This window comes from Monodelphis domestica, chromosome 7, assembly GCF_027887165.1.
Source record: "Monodelphis domestica isolate mMonDom1 chromosome 7, mMonDom1.pri, whole genome shotgun sequence".
In the NCBI taxonomy this organism is placed as follows: Eukaryota; Metazoa; Chordata; class Mammalia; order Didelphimorphia; family Didelphidae; genus Monodelphis; species Monodelphis domestica.
The window spans coordinates 85,003,379-85,027,028 of record NC_077233.1 but is presented as its reverse complement, the minus strand read 5'-3'; the positions used below and the strand labels follow the sequence as shown (position 1 = coordinate 85,027,028).

Here is a 23,650-nt window from a genome sequence, read left to right as displayed (position 1 = left end):
AGGTGGAAAGGGTCTGGACAGCAACCTAAGAGAGTGGGAGCATGTATTGGTCTAAGTCAGGAACAGTGGCTGGGTGACAAAGTGGGAGGTTAGGAGAGAATGTTGGGAGTGTAAAGGCCTTAGAGGAGCAGATGGGAGGGGTCTGGAGGACCTGAGTTCTCTTCTAGAGGGTTGGGAGGGGTTTTGAGTTGCTGCTTTAAGTAGGAGGGGAAGGATGAGTGGGGGGGGGGGCTCTGTAAGGGGGAAGTCTGGGGCGATAGGGATTTGGGGGCCACTGGACTGGGTAGGTGGTGCATGGGGAAGAAGACTGGGGGGCACAGAGCCAGGTTGGGAAGGCACTGTAGGGAGCATGGTTTAGGTTGGGTGCAGGATGAGGGCGCACAGAACCAGGTCTAGAAGGACTTTTTAGGGTATGTCAGTGGAGGATTAAGCTGGGTGAAGGGGTGCATCATACCAGGTTCGGGGGCTGGGATCAGCATTCTAGGGGACAGAGCCTAGCCTGGGAAAGGAGAGGGAGGCCCTGCTACGGGAAGGGTAGAGAGGTCAGGATTCTGATTTCCCAACCTACCAGGAGTCACTCAACCTCGGAGGCGCAGCCCAGACCCCCAGAGATCTCTACTTGGGGGTTCGACTGTGGCTGTAGTCACAGCCACAGCAAACCACTCTCACCTGCACAGCCTTAGTCGGGGCTGCACTCTGCTTCCCAAACACCAATCTGCGGCCGCCAATGAGGGAGGAGGAGGCGGAGCCAGGGTGCCAAGCGTCCCTCCTTTGGGATGTTTTTGTTGGTTCCTCTCCTGCCACTCCACTGGTCAAACAAAGCCCAACAGGCCTATTGGATTCTACTATTGAGTTAGAGCAGGAAACTTGGGGACTTGGTGCGCCTCGCCTCTCTGCAGTGTGCGCCTGGCTCCTTGGAGCCCCTATAACTGTAAGGGGTCATCCTGCTGGCCTTAGAGCCTCCTGCCTGGGTCCTTAATAGCTCAGTGACTTGGCCAAGTTCTGACAGACCCTGGGCCTCAGTTTCCTCGTTTATGAAGTGTAGCACCTACCTCGGGGTCGTGATGCCCTGCAGGGTCCTCATGGGGGCCTCAGGCAGCTGGGATTCTCCAGATTCTAGGGCCAAAATGCTTTCTAAAGGTACTGGGATGCCAAGCAGCAGCTACCTCCCAGGCTTGTGTTTCACAGATGGGAGTGGACGGGTAACCGAGACATGCATAGGGGCACCCTGGACCTACTGAAAGAGAAAGAGAGCAGCCTGCTTTGGCTTGGGCATATCCTCTAAGGTGGATTTCTGAGAAATGGTGGACAGAACTATAAGGGATGGATGAGAAGGGAGGGTTGGTGTCTGCCTGTCTTCCATGCATGGGTAAAGGAAGCGCTCACACTGATAAAAATCTGAGAGACATGGTAGTACCAACGGGTACATTATTGAAGTTGTTTGGAAAGGCAATTCGGAGGTTCTCGGATTCATCTTTTCTACTTTAGCCAAAAGTGATCTTCCTCAGGATATAATTCTGTTTATGTCATTCTCATACTCAAAGGCTATTACTGGATCCCTACTCCTTTTAGGATAAATCATTCCAGCATTTCAGACTTTCTACTATCTGGCTCCCACCTCATTTCATTTTAGTCTCTTACACTAGTGTTCTAGACAAAGTGAGCTACTAGTTATTTATTGGAAACAACATACCATCTTTTGCTTGTATTACTTTGTACAGGTGGTCCGCTGGCTAAGAATATAAACTTATCATCTTAAGCCTCCTAAAAAAAAGATTTCTACAATCTTTATTTTCCTTAAAGACTAAGCTCTGATGTGTCTTCTTCAGTTAACATTCTCTCATCTCCTAAATAGAAAGTATCTTTCCATGTGAGCTTGAAAGCAGGGAGTGGGTTTTTTTTGTTTTGTTTTGTTTTTGTCTTTTTTGGTATCCTCAAGATTTAGCAGTAGCTGGCACATAGGAAACATTTTTAAAATGCTTTCTGACTACCTGATCCCTAAAGTATCCCTAGAGCTCCTTGTCTGGGTCTTATTTGCTCCTAACACTCCCTACCTTGTCTTATACTTGTCTCCTTATTGTAGTATCTTCGAGTACAACAAACACCTATAGGGAAGGATCTGTTTTTATTTTTTGTATCCATAGTACTTCTAATAGTGCCTTGCACTTAGTGGCACTTAAATGTTCTTTTAATTGAATTTGTATAATTCCTGAAACTTAACAGGGTAGAGCAAAGGCAAATCCTTTTTCCCTAAAGACACTCACCAGTCTTGGTTACTGGTATCTGATCAGCACTGACACAAGTGGACAGCTCCTGCCAGTCTAAGGGCCAAAGGACTAGTGAAAGTTCCAAGCTGCTTCAAATCCTATCATAGAACTGGAGAATTTGAAGGGCTACTTGAAGATAAATTAAAGCCTGAATGATTTTTACCAATGTAATCAAATAGCAGAAACACAGACAGAATCCAAGACTCCTGATTCTGAATCTAGTATGCCTTCCCATAAAAGAATTTGAGCCCCAAGTCTTTGGAAACCATGAATAAACCTAGAAACATTGTGAATCTTGCAAGAATTGGAGGAAGTAAGTTTTGAACTAGATTATTATACTAAGGAAGGAAAGGATGTAGATGAAATAAAGCTGTGAATATAGGACAAACATCTGGTAGGGATTAGTGTTGCTCAGAGAACCCCATTAACTAAAGATGTGCATCTTCCTAGATGAACCAAGAGTTCTGATCTTGGAGATTATTCTTCCTGTGAGGACAGGAAACCCTGTCCCTGATCACACCTACAAACTGTATAAGTGAAATGGCAGTAGCATGTTAACAGGGATGATTGCTGCAAGAAAACTAGCATAGAAGACATATTAAAGGCTAAAGGCCTGGTAGGGTAGCAGAGGTCTTGATGCCAAATTTAGCACCTAGATGACATGAATATTTAGTTAAAATGGTGTGGTAGAGAAAGAACATTTTGCAACAAACTGAGTGGTGCATAAGTCAGAGTGATTGACAGGAACATGTGACTGAGAGTCACATGGGAGCCTAAGGCTAGAGATCTGGGAAAAGGTTCTAGTCCCAACTGTCTGGGTACTTCCCTCCTGGAAGGAGCTTGATTGGTAAGGCTTGGAAAAACAGGTTTCTACTTCTCCTGATAACAACTGAAGAGAGAAATCTTTTGATCTGGCTGTTGGCAGTTTGAGTAAAGAAGACTGAAGTCACACTTCATCTCTGGACCTGTTTGAACACTTATCAACTGAGATCCTGGCCCATTTGATTGGACTCCATTTGTGAGACTTGGATATTGGGGAAAATTACTGCTTAGCTTAATAAGATAGTTTTAGATAGATTTATAGAAATCGGAGTGTAAAATAACTTGTAGAAATTCTCCTAACCCCTGTTCCTTTCTCCCTTTCCCAACCAATAAATCTGAATTTTTTATGTTTCCCTCTTATTCATTCCTCACCAAAATCCTATCATAACAATGGGAAGCTACTAGATAGTAGGTGATTCTTCCCGCCTTGTGTCAAACTCTGTAAAAGAAGCCTCACTTTATCTTGGGGTCTCTGTCCCCAATCCCTAAACACAACCAAATTAATCTTAAAAAGTGTTTTGGGTGCATTTTCCATGCTTGTTTGCTCAATTCAATTCATAAAACTTGCTCAAATAAGCAAAATATCAGTGACATCTCAGCTAATACTTTTCTGGTGGTTTGCTGTAACAAAGTCAGTCTAGGCAGTACTTCCAATGGCATCTACATAGCTGCCCTTGTGGGTATTACTGTAGTGTGCTTAGGTTATAACAACTATAGAGGGCTGATGCTGCTTTCAGAAGGAAAGAAATGGAAGCTAACAAATTGGAAGGACTGGAGTGGAAGAGCATTAGGGGACAAGGATAAGTGTTTCTGTGTTGGAAATAAGCCCCATTGGCTATCACTGGGTAGGTGAGATGGACTATCTTCCCACCCTCTAGGTGATTATATACCCCCTTGGGGTTAGGCCTTTGCTTCTTTAGGTTCAGCCCTGGTCCCTACTATAGAGAGTACTGCTCTAGCCTGTCAAAATTTTTTTGGATTCTGCCATGTTGACATTGATAGAATGGGTAATAGATGTGAAGCTAGTGAAGATCCTTCAGGGATACTGTTAAATTACTCCTGCATACCCTGACAACCCTTTTTTAAAAATCTGAAACAACTAATCCCACCTGCTTCTTTTGCCACTGCTGCCCCAATCCTGCTGCTTATGGCCAAATTTTCTCTCCTCCTTGGTCCACATCATGGCTTCACCTCTTTTTTTTTTTTCATCTGTCTCTTTTCTGAAAAACCGCTTTATGGTAAAGGGTTTCAATGCTGGATGAATGGAGTCTAACCCTGTGATCCCCCCCCCCCCTTTTTTTACTTAAACTCCCAATGAAAAGTTGAAAATAATCATAATACTGGTCATAGCCTATATTATGAAGTATTATGGAACCTCAGGGTATATGTGAGTGTAGCATCCCAAGGATATTCACATCTATGAAATATAGATGACTGTATTATTACTGTGTCTCCAAGCATGAGGCTTTACCGATAAGGTTTGTGAAGGTAACCTTGACCTGATCACGAGACCTATTGCCCAACACAAGTCCATTAACATGTTCGGAAACTTGCCGGGGAAAGCGCGGTTATGTCCTACACGCCCAAAAGGTGTTCCCTCTACCTTGCCACCCAATCTTAATTGTCTATACTTTGTGATGTGGTTACTACGTCCTTGGGAGTACCGCCCAAGCAGGACATGAATAAATTCAGAGGCAATCCCATGAACTTCCTCTTGGCCTTTCTCCCTTCCATGGAGCTCCACTGGGCTCCTCAATGACTATGTCTCTCTCTTCTTGACCTTCTCCTTCCCTGAGGCTGTAACCATCTCGGCCTGCATTCTCTATCTTAATCTCCTCAACCACCTTGTATTCCATTATCCTCATTTTCCGCCTTAAGGAAAGTCATAGGGGTTGCCTGCCCTATCCAACCACTGACTTGCCCGTGTCTTTCATTCTCCACCCTGGTTCTCGGTTCCTACCTCTCCTCGGGTCCCATCACAAAGGTGAGCCCCTTCCCTTGTGGGACCCTGCTGGTCAGGGAAGTCCATTAAGGAAAACCCCACAGTGAGATTTTATCTACATTTCAACAGGGGAGCAAACTCAGTTTCTCTTTGTTATTTCACCATATGGGCTAAGGAGGAGGATGCCCTGCTCACCAATAGTGGCTACTGGTCTTGGGCAAGGGACTAGCTCCCAGATCAAGCAAACGTTTGGACCCTTTATCCCTCAGAGTTTTGATGCTTCCGAGAGTGGAATTGGGGTAGTCTGGACTTGAGAAGACTTGGGTTTGGCTCCTGTCTTGGATATTTATTGGTTGTGTTGGTGCTGGACTAGTCACTTGTCCTAAGACTTAGTTTCCTCATCTGTAAAATGATAATGGCACCTCCATGATGGGGTTGTTGTGAGGCTCAATTGACAATGGATACAAGGCACTACACAAATCTCAGGGAGACAGTGTTACAATTGGAAAAGATATACCGATTCTAGAGTTGGAAGACCTGGGTTTTGGCCTCTCCTTTGACACCTACCTGTGTGGCTTTGGACAAGTCAGTTACTCTCCCTGTGTCTCAGTTTCCTCCCTGTAAAATGAGGGGGTGAACTTGATAGCCTCTGAGTTCTTTTCAGATCTAAGTCTATGACATTTTGACACTGCCAAAAAGCGAACCACGAAGGAGGTGAAGCCCCCTCAGCAAGTGGCTTATTTTGAATCTACATGAGGCACTTTTCTCACTGTCCCCAGTCTCCCCTTCCTTCTTTCTTCCCCTTCCCCTGTCTCCCTCCCCAGTCATCTTCCCCCCCCTCCCCCAAGATCTCACACAAGTCCCAAGTCTCCCCCTGGAGGGACACTGAGGATAGGACAAAGGTGGATGATGGGCATTGCTCCTCAGAAGGGAGAGCAGGGAGGCTGAAGAGCAGGAAGGGAAGAATGATTTAAGATTAACTTCTGGCTTTTCTCTTTTTACCTAATTTTCCTAGATGACTCACTTAAGGGGAAAAAAACATCTCTTCACCTCTTTCCCAACTGCTGAGATGAAAGAGACTTGATGATATGAGAACAGAGAGTAGGGTATGGAAGAGACCTAAAAGATAATGGAATCCAAGCTCATGTTACAGTTGAAGAAACAGGCCCCAAGAGATGTTTATTGCGCTCTGTCATTCCATCAAACTAGAAACCAGAAAATAAAAAAGGGAACCAAACAGGGCAAATATACTCACCATCCTCCAGGATTCTCAGCCCAGGGGAGAATAATAATAGCTAACTTTATATAGCACTTGGAAGAAACAGGCTGAGAGGTTACAGTGACTCATCCTGGGTCAATAGCTACGAAGTGCTCCAGGCAGGTCTTCCTCACCCTAAGTCCCGTGCTCCTCCCATTCTGCCACCTAACTGCCCCATTCTGTGCCCACACATCTCTTTGGCCTTCGTCTATTTACAACCACATCTCTGTCTTCACCGCTGTAATTGCACTGTGGGGGCCAGAGCCCTGGGAGGCCCACAAGGGACACAAAGCTGTTCTCGGGGAGCTCCGCTGGGACGGTGGGGGCTCCCGGTTCGTGGCTCCCGTCCATGGATAGAGCAGTTCCTCCACCTGGGGCCTGGATACAGGCGGCCCCAACCAGCCACCGCCTGGCGGACTCCATCCGGAGCTCGCCTTGGTCGCAGTGGATAGGCGATCCAGGAAGTCCTGCGAGCATCCTGGGGACTTCTCCAGCTTCCGGCTGTGCCTCTGCTGGTGCCTGATGAAACTGCGCTTGAGCATGAAGGTGTGGCCGCACTGGGCGCAGTGGAAGGGCTTCTCCCCGGTGTGTAGCCGCTGGTGGTTCAGCAGGTACTCTTTGCGGCTGTAGCACTTCTCACACTCAGGGCACTGGAAGGGCCGCTCACCCGTGTGCAGCGTCCTGTGCCGCTTGAGCCAGGAGTAACACACGAAGCTCTTGTCACATTCAGGGCACTGGTAGGGCCGGGGTGGGGGGTGGCCTTGAGGGTGGCGGCCCAGGCCCCGCCTCCCGGAGCACCGCTTTCCCCGCTCTGCGCAGGCGCGCAGTCGGCTTCGGGTCAGGAGAGACCCTCGTGGTCGGGATGTTTTGGCCTGGGGGGTTCCGGGGAAAGGCCTTTCTTCCGGGGGCTCCCACGGCAAAGCCGCTCTGGGACCCTGGTGCCCGCTGCCGGACCTCTGGGGATCGGGGGACCGGGAGAGCAGCTCCTGACCATGGCTCCTCTGATGCTTCTCCAAGTTCTCTCTCAGCCGGAAGCTTTTACCGCACTCAGCGCACGGATGTGGCTGCTCTCTGGCTGCGGGGCTCCACCAGGTGGCCAGCTGGGGCAGCACGGGTCCTGGCTGCAGGGCCTGCCCTGGCTCTGGGCTCGGGAGGAGGGGCTGGTGCTGCTGGAAGCCCGTTGGGCTGTCAAGGCCTGAGCTGGCACCTGGGCCAGACAGAAGTTCTTCTCTGACCACACTGGACAGGGGCTCGGGGAGCTCTAGACTCTTCATGGCCTCCAGAGGATGCAGCTCCGTCACTGAACTCATGGCCCAATTAACCTCTGCAAGAGTTTGAGAAAGCACACAGATGTCATTCCCAGACTTGCGGGAACATGGCCTTAAGGAAGAGGTCATTAAAAAGCTCTTTACCTTCTCTAGCAGTTCCAAAGAATGGTAAGGCCGAGGCAATGGGGCTTAAGTGACAAACCCAGGGTCACACAGCTAGGAGGTATCAGAGGTCAAATTTGAATCCAGGACTTCTGATCTCTAGGCCTGGCTCTCTATCCATCAAGCTACCTAACTGCCCCTATAGAAGCCATTCTTACACAAGGTTTGATAATTTTTTTTTATGAGATTTTGTTATTTTTTTTACATCACCAGAAATTCTCCCAGGTTCTAAAGGAAGAAAGATAAGCAAAACAGGATCAACACAGAAAAGGCTTGAAAAGAATGCAATGTACTTCCATTGTTGGGTGGACCTACCACCTCTGTTCAGAGACTATCTGCTCTCTCTTCTTTGGGGCTTTCTAGTTTTTGATCATCTAGTCTGTTTACAACAATCCAGTAAAGTAGGCTGAACCAATGTTGTTGTTTTTTTTTGTTTTGTTTTTTAATCACTCTGTCCTAAACTTGGTTCTATCACTAATCTTCTGTGATTTGTGACAGCAAGTGTATTAGCTGTGTCCAAACTAGCAATCATTACTATAGTAGTATAATTATAGCCTACCTAACAAATCGAGGCACAGAGAGATTAATTTACTAATTCATGCTATTCCCTTGTTCAAAGAGTTTTATTGTTTCTAGAATAAAACAGACTCCTCAGCAAAAGATTTTAAAGTCTTTTACAGCCTATCTCTAGCCGGAAAGAGGCAGTGTTGTTTAATGGTTAGAACACCACTCATGGCATCTTTAGACCTGAGTTCAACTTCTGTCTCAGATACTTACTAAGTGGATAAATGATCTCCATTATAAAGTGGAGATAACAGTACTTGCCTACCTTATAGAGTGTGAGGATAAAAGGAGAGAACCTATCTCCTTTAATGCACTTTGCAAAACCTAAGCATGCTGTAAATGTTAGTTATTTCAAGATTTATTAAGAACAATTTCCATTTACATGCATTAAGTTCTTGCCCAGTTCCTCACACATGACAGTCCAATCTGAGTCTCTCTGCTTTTGTCCTGGGCTGCCTGTCTGCCGCACCCCCCCATCCCCCCCCCCCCCCATTGAGAATGCTCTCCTCCCTCCTCTACTCTGTCTCCAAATCACTGATGTCCAAGCTCAACTCAGGTACTACCCCATCCAGAAGACCTTTCCTAATGCCCTAGATGTGAGGGCCCCTCTCAACTTAGATGATCTTGTATGTGTACTTGGTATTTCTCCTGATAGAATGTAATCTCCCTGAGAGCAGCCAGGGTTTGTTTGTTTTTTGTGTCTTTGTAACCCTAGCCCCTGGGGGTGGGTGATAGGAGAAACACCCTTAGGTTCATGGAGAGTGGGGGAGCAGCACCCTCCAGCACACATGCCAACACATGGTTTGCCAACACTGGCCTTGCCCTTACCACTCTTCTGCCTTAGAATCAAAACAGAATATTGATTCTCAGACAGAACATAAGGGTTTAAAACAAACAAGTGAGTAGTGACTTGTGAATCTTGAGATGTCAGACCACAGTTAGCAGTAGTGACCAACACTGTCTTCTTAATGTGCCCAGCTTTCCCCTTCAGACCTAGAGAGGCTAATTTTTTTTTTACTCACCTTGGTTCTGGTCTGCAATAGGGACACCTCCCTCTATGTCTTCCTGATCCCTGGGCCCTTGCTCTTCTTGCTTAATACATGGTTGCACATCGTTGGCAGATATTGGAGGCCCTGTCCCTGGGAAGGAGATCATATTCGATGTTTCTGGCAGCCAGTGACCAATCCATTAAAGATCTCACAATGGAGAGCAGGATGTTGGAGAGGAAAGAAAAAAATCTCAAAGCTGAGCCAGCTGAGAAGATATTAGGGATATTAAAGTGGCACATCAGTGACAAGAGCTCCTGAAGAGAACAGAAAAGTCAGCCCCCAAATCCAGTTTTCTGTGTCTAACTGAAGATTTGGCCTTGAAAGTTCAGAGCAGAAAGACTCACCAAGGTCAGGGTTTGCTGCTATTTCTGTCTCTTCTGAGTCCAGCTGATTCTGGGTACATGGTTCTTCTCCTTGTTCAATTCGGGTCAAAAATTCAGGTTTGGAAAGAGCATAGTCTGATGGAGGAAGAGAGAAGCTGTGTCAACATTCATTTCACAAATCAGCTTCTGCTGCACTGTAAGGAATGCCATCACAAATATTCGTTCCTGTTTTCATTTCTGACATCTCTTAAAAATTGCCTGAGGAGTGGATAATACTCTTGGGTCTCCTGAAAGCTGGATGATGGCATTCCAAGGGGCTGGGAACATGTTGCTGAACTTTACTTCTTTTCCTTATAATGTGACTGTCTATTGTCTCTGACTTTATTATTGAGCCTGTGCCATTTGGAGGGTAATTTAATTATTTGTAACACTTTTGATGTCAGGAGTATTTAAATTTGTCTAACTTCAAAGACTTGCCATCTTGGTGGTGTGGGTGTTCCTTCACTAAAGCAGCCTGCAGCAACCCTACTCCTTAGCAGGAAGTTTTGTATATTGCTTTGGTCAAAAAATATTTAAGTGGTGGTCAGTCTTCTGCAGGACAATTAGGTTGCACAGTGTGGATAGAGTACAGGACTTGGGAATTAGGAAGGCCTGCATTCAATCTGCCTCAGACACTTTCTAGTTGTTGTGGGGAGGTCTCTTAATTTTTAAGGGCATTAGTTTTCTCATATGTAAAAGGGAATAATAATAACACCTACTTCATAAGGTTGTTGTGAGGATCAAATGCATTAACATAAGTAAAGTTGAAGTTTGTGTCTAAATTCTCCTCCTTTCCTCTTAAAAGACAATCTTTTGATTTTTTCCTATCCCTTATTCCTTATCCCTACAAAGTGCTTTGCAAGCTAATATAAATGCTAGTTATTATCTTCTTCATCATCATCATCATTGTGACGATAAACCTGTATAAACTGAATTAAACTCAGCTAGGTTTTTTTTGGACCATATTTAGTGCCTGGACCAGGGAAGGTCAGTCCTTTCTGCCAGAGCCAATCTCCCTTTCTCTGGCCCTTAGAGGAGGCAGGAGGCTTTTAGACCATGGAGAAGGAAGACACTGGGGAAAAACTTAGAGGAGGTGAGGAGAAGGCGTTCATCCAAATGACTTCTTGCTTCTTCTGATTCTGGGTATCACCCTTTCACTTTCTTGCTTCTACCTGGCTCTTCTTTCCCTTTCCTTTGCAGACCCTTTACCCCTCCCCCCCCCCCAATTTCAGTTCTTGGCTCTTTTTCTTCCTCTTGTTTTGTCCTTTAATTCCTCAGTGCTATACAAAGGATAGGGATGGGATTTGATTAGGGAGCTCCCAGAGAGAATTTCCACAGAACAGGGTTTAGAAAGCTCCCTAGAAAGAGATTTTAGAATTTGGTGGGCCACATGAGGTACTCTGGTAGTGAGTCACATTAAATGCAATTGGAAAATGTTGATAACCAGTATGTTTCAGAAGCAGAACATGATCCCAAGTCTTTGCAGCTTTGAAGCCTGATGCCTGGCCACCACCCCACATCATATCTTTATAGTGTTTGAATTTTTAGGTTCCTTATTGCCTTTAGTGATATGTTCCCATGACTCTTATCAATGGCTTTAATTTATTTTCAATCTATTTAATGGATACTAAGAATGCGTAAGGCTCACTGAGTTAATGACGGTGTCAGATATGGCAGTCCTTGCTTTGAAGTTTCCTCTTTTCTTCCTTATTTTCTACTGCACCTCTCCTCCATCCTAGAACTGTGTGAATACTTAGATTTCCAACATGATTATCTAATGAAGGCAACACAGTTCAATTTTCCCTATACTTTCTAGATATCCCTGAAACATACAATTTTCCTCCCTACCCACCAGTTCTGTGGCCACTGAAGAAGTGGCCCAGAATTAATATGGAAAAGTCTTTTATTTTGCTGTGACACTATGAAGTGACCAATGGCTGCAAATTATTAAATTTTTGTGACAAAGTATCATGGTGTCTCATGGTAAATCCATCTGAAAGGCTATAAGTCAGGTAGAAAAAGAATAAAACAGGGTATCAACAGTAGGTAGGTAATCCTGTGAGGGAAGAAACTAGACTGTTGTTCTCTACCCACAAAAGGCCTTGATAAAACAAGTATAATTTAACTTCTCACTTGTTAATGGATAATGAAGGAAGTCTAGAACCTAAGCTAAGAGATGGCTTATGAAAGTGAGCTCCATTTTAATGAACCCAGACATGTACACTGTGGGAATTAGTTTGGTTTCCTTAGTGGATTTCCTACTGAGCTGCTTTTTGTGGATTAAGTAGTTAGAAGAATTTCCATAATCCAAATCCTTATAGCTGTGTCCATACTTGATGCTTTCTGGAAATGAAACCCCTGGAGATCATGAAAGATGGATAACTCTTTAAGTTAGTACTGTATAAAATATTGAATAATGCCATACTACTTGTATCCACAAGTTCTATGACCAGCATCACAAATGTAAATGAGGGAGAGTCTGGGTCTGAAAATTCTGAATCCAGAATTCTAAGCCCCCAGCAGGGTGAGACTGAAAACATTCATCCTTCCAATAGATTGATCCTTCCCCTTAGTCTCTTCTTTCATACAGTAACATGAAAGTTTCTATGTCTGTGCCCCAGAATCCTTGTGGGACCTTGGCTTGACCATAGTGAGTTTTCTACATTCCCCTGAATAGACCGATATTAAAGAGGGAAGGGAGTCTCTATGGTTCTCCTCTCCCACATTTTTTATTAAATACCCTCCAAAAGGAGCCAATGAGCTCTTGAGTCCACCATAGAACACCTAAAGGGGCTGGGATTTCCATACTGTAGGAACTCCCGGTGTGGGAACTGCCCCAATGAATGCAGATGGTAACTTATCTAGGACTTGTTAGAGATAAATACCAAGGAATAGCCAGTCTGGGGTACATAGATGATAAATGAGTCAAACTGCCGCCAGTAGCTGTGGGGGATGGTATTTGAATCCTGACATCTTTCCTGACTTCAAGACTGGCATTCTATACACCACATCACACTGCTTCTATAGTCTTCTAACAAATGATTAAAAAAGTAAAACCATACCCAAGGAGACAAGCATCTCATAGTTGCCTGTCATCACGTGCTTGTAAAGCTCTTTCTGCCATTTGTCCAGGTTCCCCCACTCCTTCTCTGAGAAATATACAGCCACATCATCAAATGTCACAGGTACCTGAAACCACAAACGTCCCACACATTATCTCTGGATAGATGTACATTATCTCACCTCTGCCCTGTTCATGCTATTCCTTTCCTCCGCCACATAAAATCCTTACCTTCCATATCTCCTGTTTATCTACGTCGCTGGACTTAGAGGATTCTTTAACCTGGGGTTTATGGACCCCTGACCCCCCAAGGGGCCTATATATTATTCAAGGGATCTATGAATTTGCTTTATAAATTATTTTGATAATTAATTCAATGTAATTGGTTTTCTTTGTAGTCCTTTATACTTCATTTTATGTATTTAAAAACATTATATGGAGGAGTCTATGATGCTAAAAAAGATGAGAAACCCCTACTCTACTCCAAACTCATCTCCTCTGCAATGCCTTCCTTAACTATATTCATCTAGATTTAATCACTTCATTCTCTTCAGATTCTCCTTGCTCTTCATAGATAGCCAAGTTAATTTCCAGCAGCTCTATATAATTCTGTATTGCATCCTTACACAGCCTTCTCCATTAAAAAAAAAAAAGTATATTCCTTAAAGACAGGAGCTATGCCCACTAAATTAATTCATCCAATGAATAATCATTAAGCACTAGTTATGGTACTAGGTGTTGAATATCCTGGCCATCCCTCTGGCAGAACGAATGCAGAGAATGTGGTTTCCTCTTAGGATCTAGGCAATTCTAGTCACTTATTTTATTAGTGGAATAAAACTACTATGTCTTGTTAAAAAACAATCTTTTGGAAATGCATACTTGCATCAAATATTTCTTCAAAAAGTTTGACATCACTAATAAATGAAATGCAAATTAAAACAATTCTTAAGTTTCACCTCACACCCATTGAATTAGCAGACAGAATAAGGAGATGGAAATCATCTGTGCCAGAGGGGTTGTGGGAAGGCAGAACACTAAGACTCTGTTGGTGGAGTCCTGAATTGGTTGAGCCAGTCTGGAAAACAATTTGTAATTATGTGAGAAAAGTACCTAAACTAGGATCTCCTTGGATCCTAGATCCAGAGTTGGAAAGAGCTTCTGAAGTCACCTATCCAACCCAATCACTTTAGAGATAAGAAATGGAGACAGCAAGAAGGGCCACGTGTATACAGCACTAGTGGTAGCAAAAGCACCTGCTGATTGGGGAATAATGTACAAGCATAATGCAATAAAGTTGGCCTACATGTAAGAAGTAAGGAATGTAAGGAATTCCAAGAACCTGTGTAAGACGTTATAAATCACAACAGCTTGCATTTACGTAGTGCTTTAAGGATTGCAAGCCTTTTAACAAATATTTCGTTTTATCTTCCCAACAGCCCTGGGAGGTAGGTGCTAGTATTCTTCCCATCATGCAGATGAGGAAACTAAGGCAGATTGAGCAGGGATTTGAATTCAGGTCTTTCTAATTCCAAGTCGAGAGAGACAGAGATAGAGACACAGACACAGAGACAGAAGGCGTGTGCGTGAGCCTCCCAGAAGCACTATCGGTCAGACCCTCGGGAGGGGCGCCCTGGAGGATGGGTACCTTGGGCACTTCGCCTCGGCAGCCGGGCGGGAGCCGCAGGATCCAGAAGTTGCGGTTCCTCAGCAGGTTCTCCATGTTCTCCAGCCTCCTCTGGAGCAGCCCGTACTCCTGAAGCACAGTCTCCAGCGTGGCCCATTTGCTATCTAGCTGGTTGCCAAACTCCACCGCTGTTTTCTCACAATCGATTACCTTCTTCTCCACGGCCCCGGTCCGCCCCTCCAGAGTCAGCAGGCGGCTCGCATGGGAACAGATGGTCCTCTCCACCGCCTGCATCGCCGCCACCACGGGCCACAGCGATAGCTCGGAGGCCTGGAACTGGGCGTCGGGCTGGAGGCCCCGGAAAGGGACGCCCACGTCCCAATCCCGAGCCTGAAGGGGAGGGGAGAAGGGCTGGGCCACAAGCACCAAAGACCCCCTAACCCCGCCACCCAGGTCAGGCGGCTTCCCCTCGCGGAGGCCCAGGCACGTCCCAGGGGATAGCCCATCCCTCCCACCCACCCGCCGCCCCCGAGTACACACGGGAGAGTTGAGGCGGGGAAGGGCAAACTATTCAGAGCTGAAAGGACGTCTCTGGGAACGAATACACGGGAGAGCCGAAGGTCGGGGGCTTAAGTCAATGGATGTAGCCCGCAGGTGCTCTTTGCATGACCTCACTTCCAGTGAATGGGTGGGCTCTCACCGGCGGACAGGGGGCGCTCCCCCTAGGGAGAACTCTTACCTGAGCAGGGGCGGTCTCGGTCATGGTCTCCCGCTTCTTTCCCTGCCCCCACCTCGGCTCGGCTCTGCGGTGCCCGGGGGCAGCGAGGGGGAGTGCCGCGCCAGAGGGCGGGCACCAGGGAGCCCAGGCTGCGCCCCGCTCTGCTGGAGGCCGATCCCGCTCCCTACTCCCGGCTCCAGGATCCGAGTTAGTGCTTCCCTGAAATACTCCAAGGATGTTTCCTGCGGATTCCCGGAAGACAGCGGCTCCTAGAGATTGGAGGAGCAAAGGTGGCTGGTTTCCTTGTCATCCTGGACCATTCCGCCCCGCCCCCAGGACCCAGGAGATTGGCGGCCTCATCACCCAATCTGGCCCTTGCACCTTCTTTGAGGGTTCTGCGGGCAGGCTGTAAAAGCAGACTGGTCTGGGCTTGCGGATTTGGCCAAAGAAGTCGAGTGCACTTTCCCCCTTTCCTTAGTCTTCTCCGTCTTTGCAGTATTGGACGGGTCCCTTCCTCTGTCTTTTCGTAATTCTCCACAGTTCGGCTTCTGACGTCATCCAACCAGAGCTTCCCTCTCCAAAGTTGCCACTGATACAGTAATGGCAAAACTTATGAACTTTTCTCACGTCACATCCTATCTCTCTGCAGCCTTTGACATTGTCCGTCCCCCTCTTCTCCTAAATATTCTCTTCTCTCTAGGTTTTCATGATAATCTCCTGGTTCTTTTCCTACCTAGCTGAAGGCTCAGTGCTGGACACAGTGAGTGTTCCACAGACCTCTGGCCTGGGCCCTTTTCTCTTTTCCCTCTACATCCTATTTCACTTGGTGATCTCATCAGCTGCAGTGAATTCATTTATCATTTCTAGGATGAATCTCAGATCTACTTATCTAGCCCTTACCTCTGTAAATCTTGAAATCTCTCAGACTTGTGAATGTTAAAAATTTCCCCATCGGGGAATTCTTAATTGGAACAAATTCCCTACTGGGAAACATTCCCCAATTTGATGTGAGAACTCGCCAGGATCAGAAATGGGAGGACCTCTACTCCACCCGTACTTAAGACTGCTTTAGGGGAGAAAACTCCTTGCAATGGGAGGACCTCTACTCCACCCATACTTAAGACTACTTTAGGGCAGAAAACTCCTTGCTAAACAAAGAAAGTACTTGGATCCATGCTTATGGTGGGGCAAGGAGTTCTTTGAGCCAGGCCTGTTTTTAGAATTGATACAATGGGATGCTAGGTACCTAAAAGGGTCGGGCAAGTTTTGTCTTAATGAGATTAGTTGACTCAGCTGTGTTTTCACTGGTTCAGACTTACTGAGGAGATTTGTCGATTTAGCAGGAATTCAGATGGGCAGTCCTTTGGAAATCATCTACAGTGATTGGTAGATGTAGGGACTTAGGGGAGGTGACGTGGGAGAAAAGCCCCGATATAAGAAAAAGCAGAATCTCTTGAGGATATATCCTTTTGGAGAAATCCCTTTGGAGGATCTCTGATGAGGATCACTTGGGAAGAATCTCTTGAGAGAGGCTCTGGAGAAGGGAAGCTCTTGGAGGACAATCTCTAAGGATGTCTCGCTGGAGCTCCTCTAAGGGGACTCTGTCCCTCTGGAGGCTCTGGAGAGAGGCCCTTTGGAACAGTCTCTGGCTGGAAGGCTCTCTGGTGAAGCCAGCTGAGATGGAACTGGCCTGGTGTTACTAGAATCCTTGTTTAGTCAGACCTTGTGGTGAGTGTTAAAAGACTGACTGACTGATTCTCTCTCTTAAGACTCAGGTCTAGGCCATATTGGCTTGAGGCCCTTCATACTTATTCCTTTCTTACTCTCTCTCTCTCTTTCTTTGATTACTCATTGTATTGTTAATTAAAATCTCTATAAAACCCAGTTGACTTGGGTATTTGAATAATTGGGAATATTTCCCTGTCGACCACCTTATATTTGATTTAAAACCCAAGACACTATAGTGAAACATATTTCTGTGGTCAAATTTACTCACCCTCTCTTATATCTATCACAATTTATATCTTCCACCATTTTAACTCACTACAGTTTATGGGCTTAACCATTTTAAATCTCACACCTCTCTGATGATCTCAAATTTCCCATCTTTATCTGCCTATTATATATCTCAAACTGTGTGTCCTGTAGACAAATGAAACTTAATATGCCCCAAACTGAACTCATTCTCTTTCTCCCCAAACTCTAACTGTCCCTATTATTGTACTGGGTACCACCATCTTCCCAATCAGGTAGGCTCACACTTTAGGTGATGTCCTGGGTATCTCAGATCTTCCTGATTCCAAGCCCAGGAACATAAGCCCCAAACTGTGTTTTAACATATAATCTTTTCCTTATTCAAGATTCCTTTAAATGTTACCTGAAATAGTCTTGGGGCAGAGTCATGTTGGAAGGCATGGGAACTCTGACAGCTTGAACTTTCTGTCTATGCCTCTCTCTAATGGAGAAATTATTTGCATATATATTCAATAAAATTATTTCAGCAAACAAGCCCAGATCATAGTAGTTTAGTATACTTTCTTGGGGCTGCTTTAATGGTGCTCTTTTACTCAAATTAATGACATCTAACAGAAAGACAGCAATGGGCATAGGGCCACTTCTTTGGAAAAACTTCTGTGGCCAACTAAATAGAGGTGAAGGACTTTTAAAGTCCTTATAGGAAGCTTTTCTGAGGAGAGCAGTTCCAGTCTTGTTGACTTTGGATTAGGATCTGACCATTTGAAAGAGAAGCCAAGTCTTTTGGACCTAATAAGGAGTAACTGGGCACATCTTTTTATATCTGTGTTGGGAGCTACCTGTCCTTGTATGATCTGTTCATGTGGACAGCCTCAAATTATGGCAGAGTAAACCTTCCTCGTGCAGCTTTAAATCCCCTCTGGCTCTGGGACCAACCTGGGCCTGACTCGGTAATCCTAGTGACTGGGAAGTTTCCTTAAATTCTTCTTTGCTGGGGCAGTTTTAGTTAGTCCATCTAACCCTTCATTACATCCTGCCACCAAGTGGCAGTGACTTTGGTTAACTCTTAGCTTCAGTTTCCTCATCTGTTCAATCTGAATAATTATGGCATCTCCTTCACAGGACTGTTGTGATGATCAAGTGCTTGGCCAACTTTAAAGTGCTCTAGAAGGAATAACTTAAGACAAGGAGAAGCAGGGGAAAATATTTTTTTTCTTTTTGTTATCATCAAATTGATTTCATCTAAATGACTAAGTGTAATGATGTTCATGTTGTTGTAAAGACATTTTTACAATGAATTGAGTACACTCTGAAACAGAAAGGAAAACTGCTTAAAGTTACACTTCAATACTTGCTTCTATAATCCACTATAAATGAGTTTCTGCTTCTCTAATGCTGGAGGTAAAGGACAGGGTGCCTGTGTTTTTACATCCTTCTGGTCCAAAAGCTGTGCCACTGCAGAACAAGGAACCTCTGTTGACTGAGTGTGTACATATCTCTGAGACTAAATACTGGGCAATGAATTCCTGATGAACAAAGAACAGGGAAAGGTTTAACTGGCAATTCCAGATGTGTTGTCCCTCTGGTTAGAGTGGGAGCAGTAGATGCAATATCCACAGGAGACACTGAGTATATATGGGTCCTACTTACTGAAATAGGACCCAAAGCAGACCCAGGAGAGGTCAGATCAGCTTCCATTTCCAGCAGTTTTTCTGCTTGAAGAAAAGGATGTCTTCTGAGTCCTGGCCCTTTCAAGGCCCTAAGTTTTCCTTTAAAAAGCCACTAATGGATCCACTATGAATATGGACTAACTGCAACTGAGACCTGACTACAGAGAAGTCATCTTTTAATTTCTTAGTAACTGCTAATTGTTACTAGAGTTCTGATTTGTTCTTCTTCCCTTACCACACTAGGGGCAATTAGGGCTTTCCAGACTTTATGAAGCAGAGTAATAATTAGATTAGGGGTTTGGTATATATATTTAGGGCCCAGTCAGTAGTAGTGTTCCTAGCTGGAAAAATTGCTGAGTGAAAAAAATTTACATTAAATGCTTTTTTCTGAGTTCTACCAGTTCACTGGTAGAAGTTCTTTATATATACCTTCTCTCCTGGGTATGGCTCATGGAGAGAAGTTCAAGGGTCCTGCCTGTACTATTGTCTCAGAGTTGTTATGTTCACATAATCTGACCTGTACTTCCTGTATATAAGAAATGACAGAGATGTTCCTGCTAGTGATGATATGTATGCAGGGAGAAAAGGTTTGGCCTGAATAGGGGGACGCCCAAATAGCATTTCAAATGGTGAGACATGTAGATCTCCCCTAGGTCCACTGTACAGGCCACTTTAAGTGAGTCTCAGTGTATAGTTTGCCAATTATGGTTTTAAGTTCTTTAGGCTACTGAGTGTTACATGGTTGTATAAGAGAGCTATCGAGTCATCAAGTGCGATATCCTGTCCACCTTGTCTTCACTGGAATCATCAACTGAGTTCCTGAGGTCCAGTGCCATAAGGGATTTTGTGCTAACTAAGAAGAACCCTACCAGAGCCCAGTGACCTGTCTGTGAGAGTGAGGCCACTGCCATTTTGGCTCAGACCCCAAGAGGGTGAATTCCTCAGTTACCTCACCCTATATGCTACTGATGAACTATAACTTGTCAAATATTGATTTTGAGGACCAGTTAGATCAGAAACTTAGGGTTTTTTTTTTTTAAGTCAGAGAGTGTAACTGGGGTAGCATCAAGATTAAGAAGAGGACCCTGTGAGGGGTCTGTAGATTTTGGGGGAAGAAATTTAGAGGGAAAAGATATGGGTTACCTTTTCCCTGGACCTTCCTGAGTTAAAGAAGGTAAATAAACCAAATTACTGTTTTTATATCATCAAGAAGCAGTCAGATTGCATCTCAAACCGTCATACTGCAAGTGAGGCCTACCATCTGGGCCTACAGCCTGTTATCACCTAAAACCGGGTTCAGCTCTGATGCAAACTTTTTTGACAAACAAGTAACTTATTTCAGTTGCTAAGGTCAAATGGGTTTTTGAGGTCTGGAATTCCTAGAGCAGGGGAGACAGAATGGCCTGTTTTAACTCTGTGAGAGTGGATAGGTATTGAGAATCTAACTTAAGTGGTTCAGAGACTACATTTTTAGTCAGAGGTACAAAGGGTTTAGTAATCTTCTCATAATAGGGGATCATTGTCTATAGAACCCCAAGGCCCCCAAGATTGCTCTCAGCTACCTCTTAAAGGAGGGAGCAGAGAATTGTTGAATATCTTTAATGCACTTGGGAGAAATAGAGTAGGTTTCAGCAGCGAAAATAAAACCTAAATATTCACTTTTGGAAGATACTACTGCACCTTTGATCTAGAAACTTTATGACTTCTCTAGTGGAGCTCAAAAAGGAGATGCCCAGTATTTCCCTGGCATGCTACTGTATTTGGGGCTCTTTACTTTTTGCTGATTGCCCTGAGGCAATCAAGTGTTTGTCCACTAGGAACCTTTACATGTGAAAGCAAATATTTTCCTAGAATTTATATGGATAGGAATGGTAAGAAAGCATAACAGAGGTCTACTACTACAAAAATATAGCTTAACTAGGGATTGAGGAGATGATAATTGTGGGGTTTGGCACCACTGGATGCCTAGGTATAGCATGTGAATTAATTGCATGCAGATCCTGCACAAAATGATATAACCAGGCTTCCCATTAGGGCCTGACTTGGGTTTTTTACTGGGAGAATCAGCGAATTATATTCAGATTTGCATGAAATTTTATCTCTTGCTCATCAATGAATCAGTTATTGGGGTTATCCCTTGAATTGCTTCCTTTGATAAAGGATGCTTAAGAATAGAAGGGGACACTTTTTGTTTTACTCTAACAGGAACAAATAACTTAGCAGACCTGAATCAGAAGGGGAGACCTGGAAAGATTTGGAGATCTCTGCTGGAATTCCAAAAAAAGGGACTGGAATGAAAACTGGAAATAAAGTTAGAAAATCCTCAGACAATTTTAGGAAGGAAAAGTCATCTGGAAAGCATGATATTGTGACCCTGAGTTTACATAAAAGATCTTTCCCTAAGAGATTCACAGGAGAATCCAGCATCAGGAGGAATGAGTGTTCTACTGCCAGAGCCTCCATAGACCAAGGAAAGGAGAAAACTTCCAAACATTTTGAGGCATCTCTGCCCACATTTAAAGATCACAACAGAAGCACATTCCTAATCAGGTTCGTTCACTAAGATGGGTCTGGAGGTCCCAATGTCCAAGACACAATCATATTAAGTGTCCCCAACTTAAGGGTTATATGAGCCCTTTTCCTAGGGGGAGGAGAACAGACTAGAATGGGAGTAAAACATCAGGGTCTGGAAAGGAAAAGTTACCATGCTTAGACTTCAAGATCCCTTTTGGTTCCTTGTACCATCATAAATCATTTCCCCTGGTATCCTCCACAATGACTACAGTTGCCTTGAGGGGCACCATGAGAACCATGAATCCTGCTGAAATGTCTATTGTTGTTCCAGTTTCTATTTCTAAACTCCTTATTCTTCCTCCAAAATTTACTGCTATATGGCCTGTCCTTTTACAGAAAAATCAATACATTGATCCTCTAGGTTTGGGGTTGTTTATGAGATGCCCGAGTCAGAAATAAGAAAGCTAGTTCCTCAACTGCAAATTTAAAATAGAAGTCAAGATACATGTATCTCTGTCTTGTTTAATTTTTTTTTCTAATTTCTCCTTTTCAGCTTTTTCCTTCTCACACTCTTCAAAAACATATACAGCTATCAGTTGTTTGAACTGTTCTATATTCTATGAGAAGGGAATTTGTGTTTTGATTTAATTAATCAGGGATTTGGACTTCCCTTCCCTTTGTTTTGAATTTGAATCAGCAAACCCAAATAATAAAATACCCAAGTCAGCTGGAAATTATGGTGATTTTAATTAATATAGAGAGAAGGAATTAAGGAGAAGAGAGAGGGAGAGGAAAGAGTTAATTTAAACTGCTCCAGCTCAGGCTGAGCCAGACATAGGAATTAAAGGCCTTGGCCAAAGGGGCCTCCCTGAACCCAAGGGAAAAGGAAGTCAGTCTTATCATTCACCATGAGACTGTCTCAAGGAAGCTGTCTGAGTGAGCTCTTCCAGGCTGAGTTCCAGGATAGAACTGGCACCCAGGCTGCTCACAGGAAGTGATCAGCCAGATCCACCTCTCAGGGGAAAGAGAGTGAAGAGAGGAAGTGACATGCTCTATATAGACGGTTTTACATCACTTTCCTGTGTCTTATCCGTACCAATGGTAGCTTAGCTTGACTTAGGACAGCCCAGGGGTCTGTCAGCTGTTTCTGCATATGTCTATTCAAAGGCCATCCTCCTAGATACTTAATCCCTTAAGTATGGATGCAGACATTCATGGCCTTGTTAGACTAAGTAGGGTGGAGCAATGTAAAGTTCCCAAGACATTCCTGATCAAGTATCTCCATTGTTACAATCAGGAAATAGCTAAATCAAATCGTCTAAAGTATGGTCTGAATAGGGTGGAGTAGTTTTAAAATTCACACAGGAGAACATTACATATAGAGACTGATACACTGAATGTAATGCACTTCTCCATTAGTGGCAATGCAGTGATCCAGAACAACTCAGAGGGATTTACGAGAAAGAACACTATCCACATTCAGAGGAAAAACTATGGGAGTAAAAACACCAAAGAAAACCAACTACTTGATTACATGGGTCGAGGGGATATGATTGGGGATGTAGACTCTAAATGAACATCCTAGTGCAAACATCAACAACATGGAAATAGGTTCTGATCAAGGACACATGTAAAACCCAGTGGAATTGAGCAATGGCTATGGGGGTTGAGGGGATGGGAGGGAGGGAAAGAATATGATGCTTATAATTAAGGACTAATGTTCTAAATCGACTAAATAAAATTTTCAAAAAAAATTTGCCCTTCGCCCTCAGTAAGGCATGCATTAGATTATTGCATTACCACAGTTTGGATTAAAACTGCCCCATATGGCCTCAAACTGTCTTAGAAAAGTTATTGACTCACAGTTGAAGCTGAGCATGTCTTGGTGCCACATGCTGAGATTAGTGGGAAAAACGGGATGTCGTTCCTTAACATAATCACATTGCCTCTATGGTCATGTGTGATAATTTCCCTTAGAGGAAACATGCCTTTAGGGGATTCATTTTCCACTATTTTAGAGTCTTAAATCTGTGTGGAGACTGAGGCAAGGTGAGGAGGAAATGAACCTCCTTCATTCTGAGGCCTCTCTGGGTGAGGACTTCCCCTTGGGTTAGGGGGATGCAGAGAGTGGGCAGGGAAGCTGAAGCAGAAGCCAAGTGAAAGGGTGTGGCCAAAGAGGGCTCAATACACCTGGAAGGGGGGAAAATGGAAATAGCAAGGGTGTCAGGGGGTGGGGTGGAGCAGGCCAAGGATGGTGAAAAGAAATAGAGAATAGGTCTGAGTGTGGGTGAAAAGAATATGTAGGGAAGGGAGGGACAGAAGAAAGTTTGGGGAGGGTCCCTAAAAAAAGGGAAGTTTGAAAGCAGGCTAAGGCAATGGGAGAGAAGCCAGA

The 23,650-nt window shown here is 44.4% G+C and overlaps 1 protein-coding gene across 1 annotated transcript; it reads right to left on the bottom strand.

The window, feature by feature from the left end:
* Positions 1–6,178: 6,178 nt before the first annotated feature.
* Positions 6,179–23,193, bottom strand: LOC107648919 (zinc finger protein 783-like). The gene is made up of 8 exons (XM_056806272.1): positions 23,122–23,193; positions 15,482–15,689; positions 15,122–15,369; positions 14,404–14,772; positions 12,757–12,883; positions 9,677–9,790; positions 9,306–9,422; positions 6,179–7,613 (listed from the first exon to the last, which is right to left on the bottom strand). The coding sequence occupies exons 1-8, from the start codon at positions 23,191–23,193 to the stop codon at positions 6,502–6,504; spliced, it is 2,367 nt and encodes a 788-aa protein (XP_056662250.1). The 3' UTR covers positions 6,179–6,501.
* Positions 23,194–23,650: the final 457 nt, after the last annotated feature.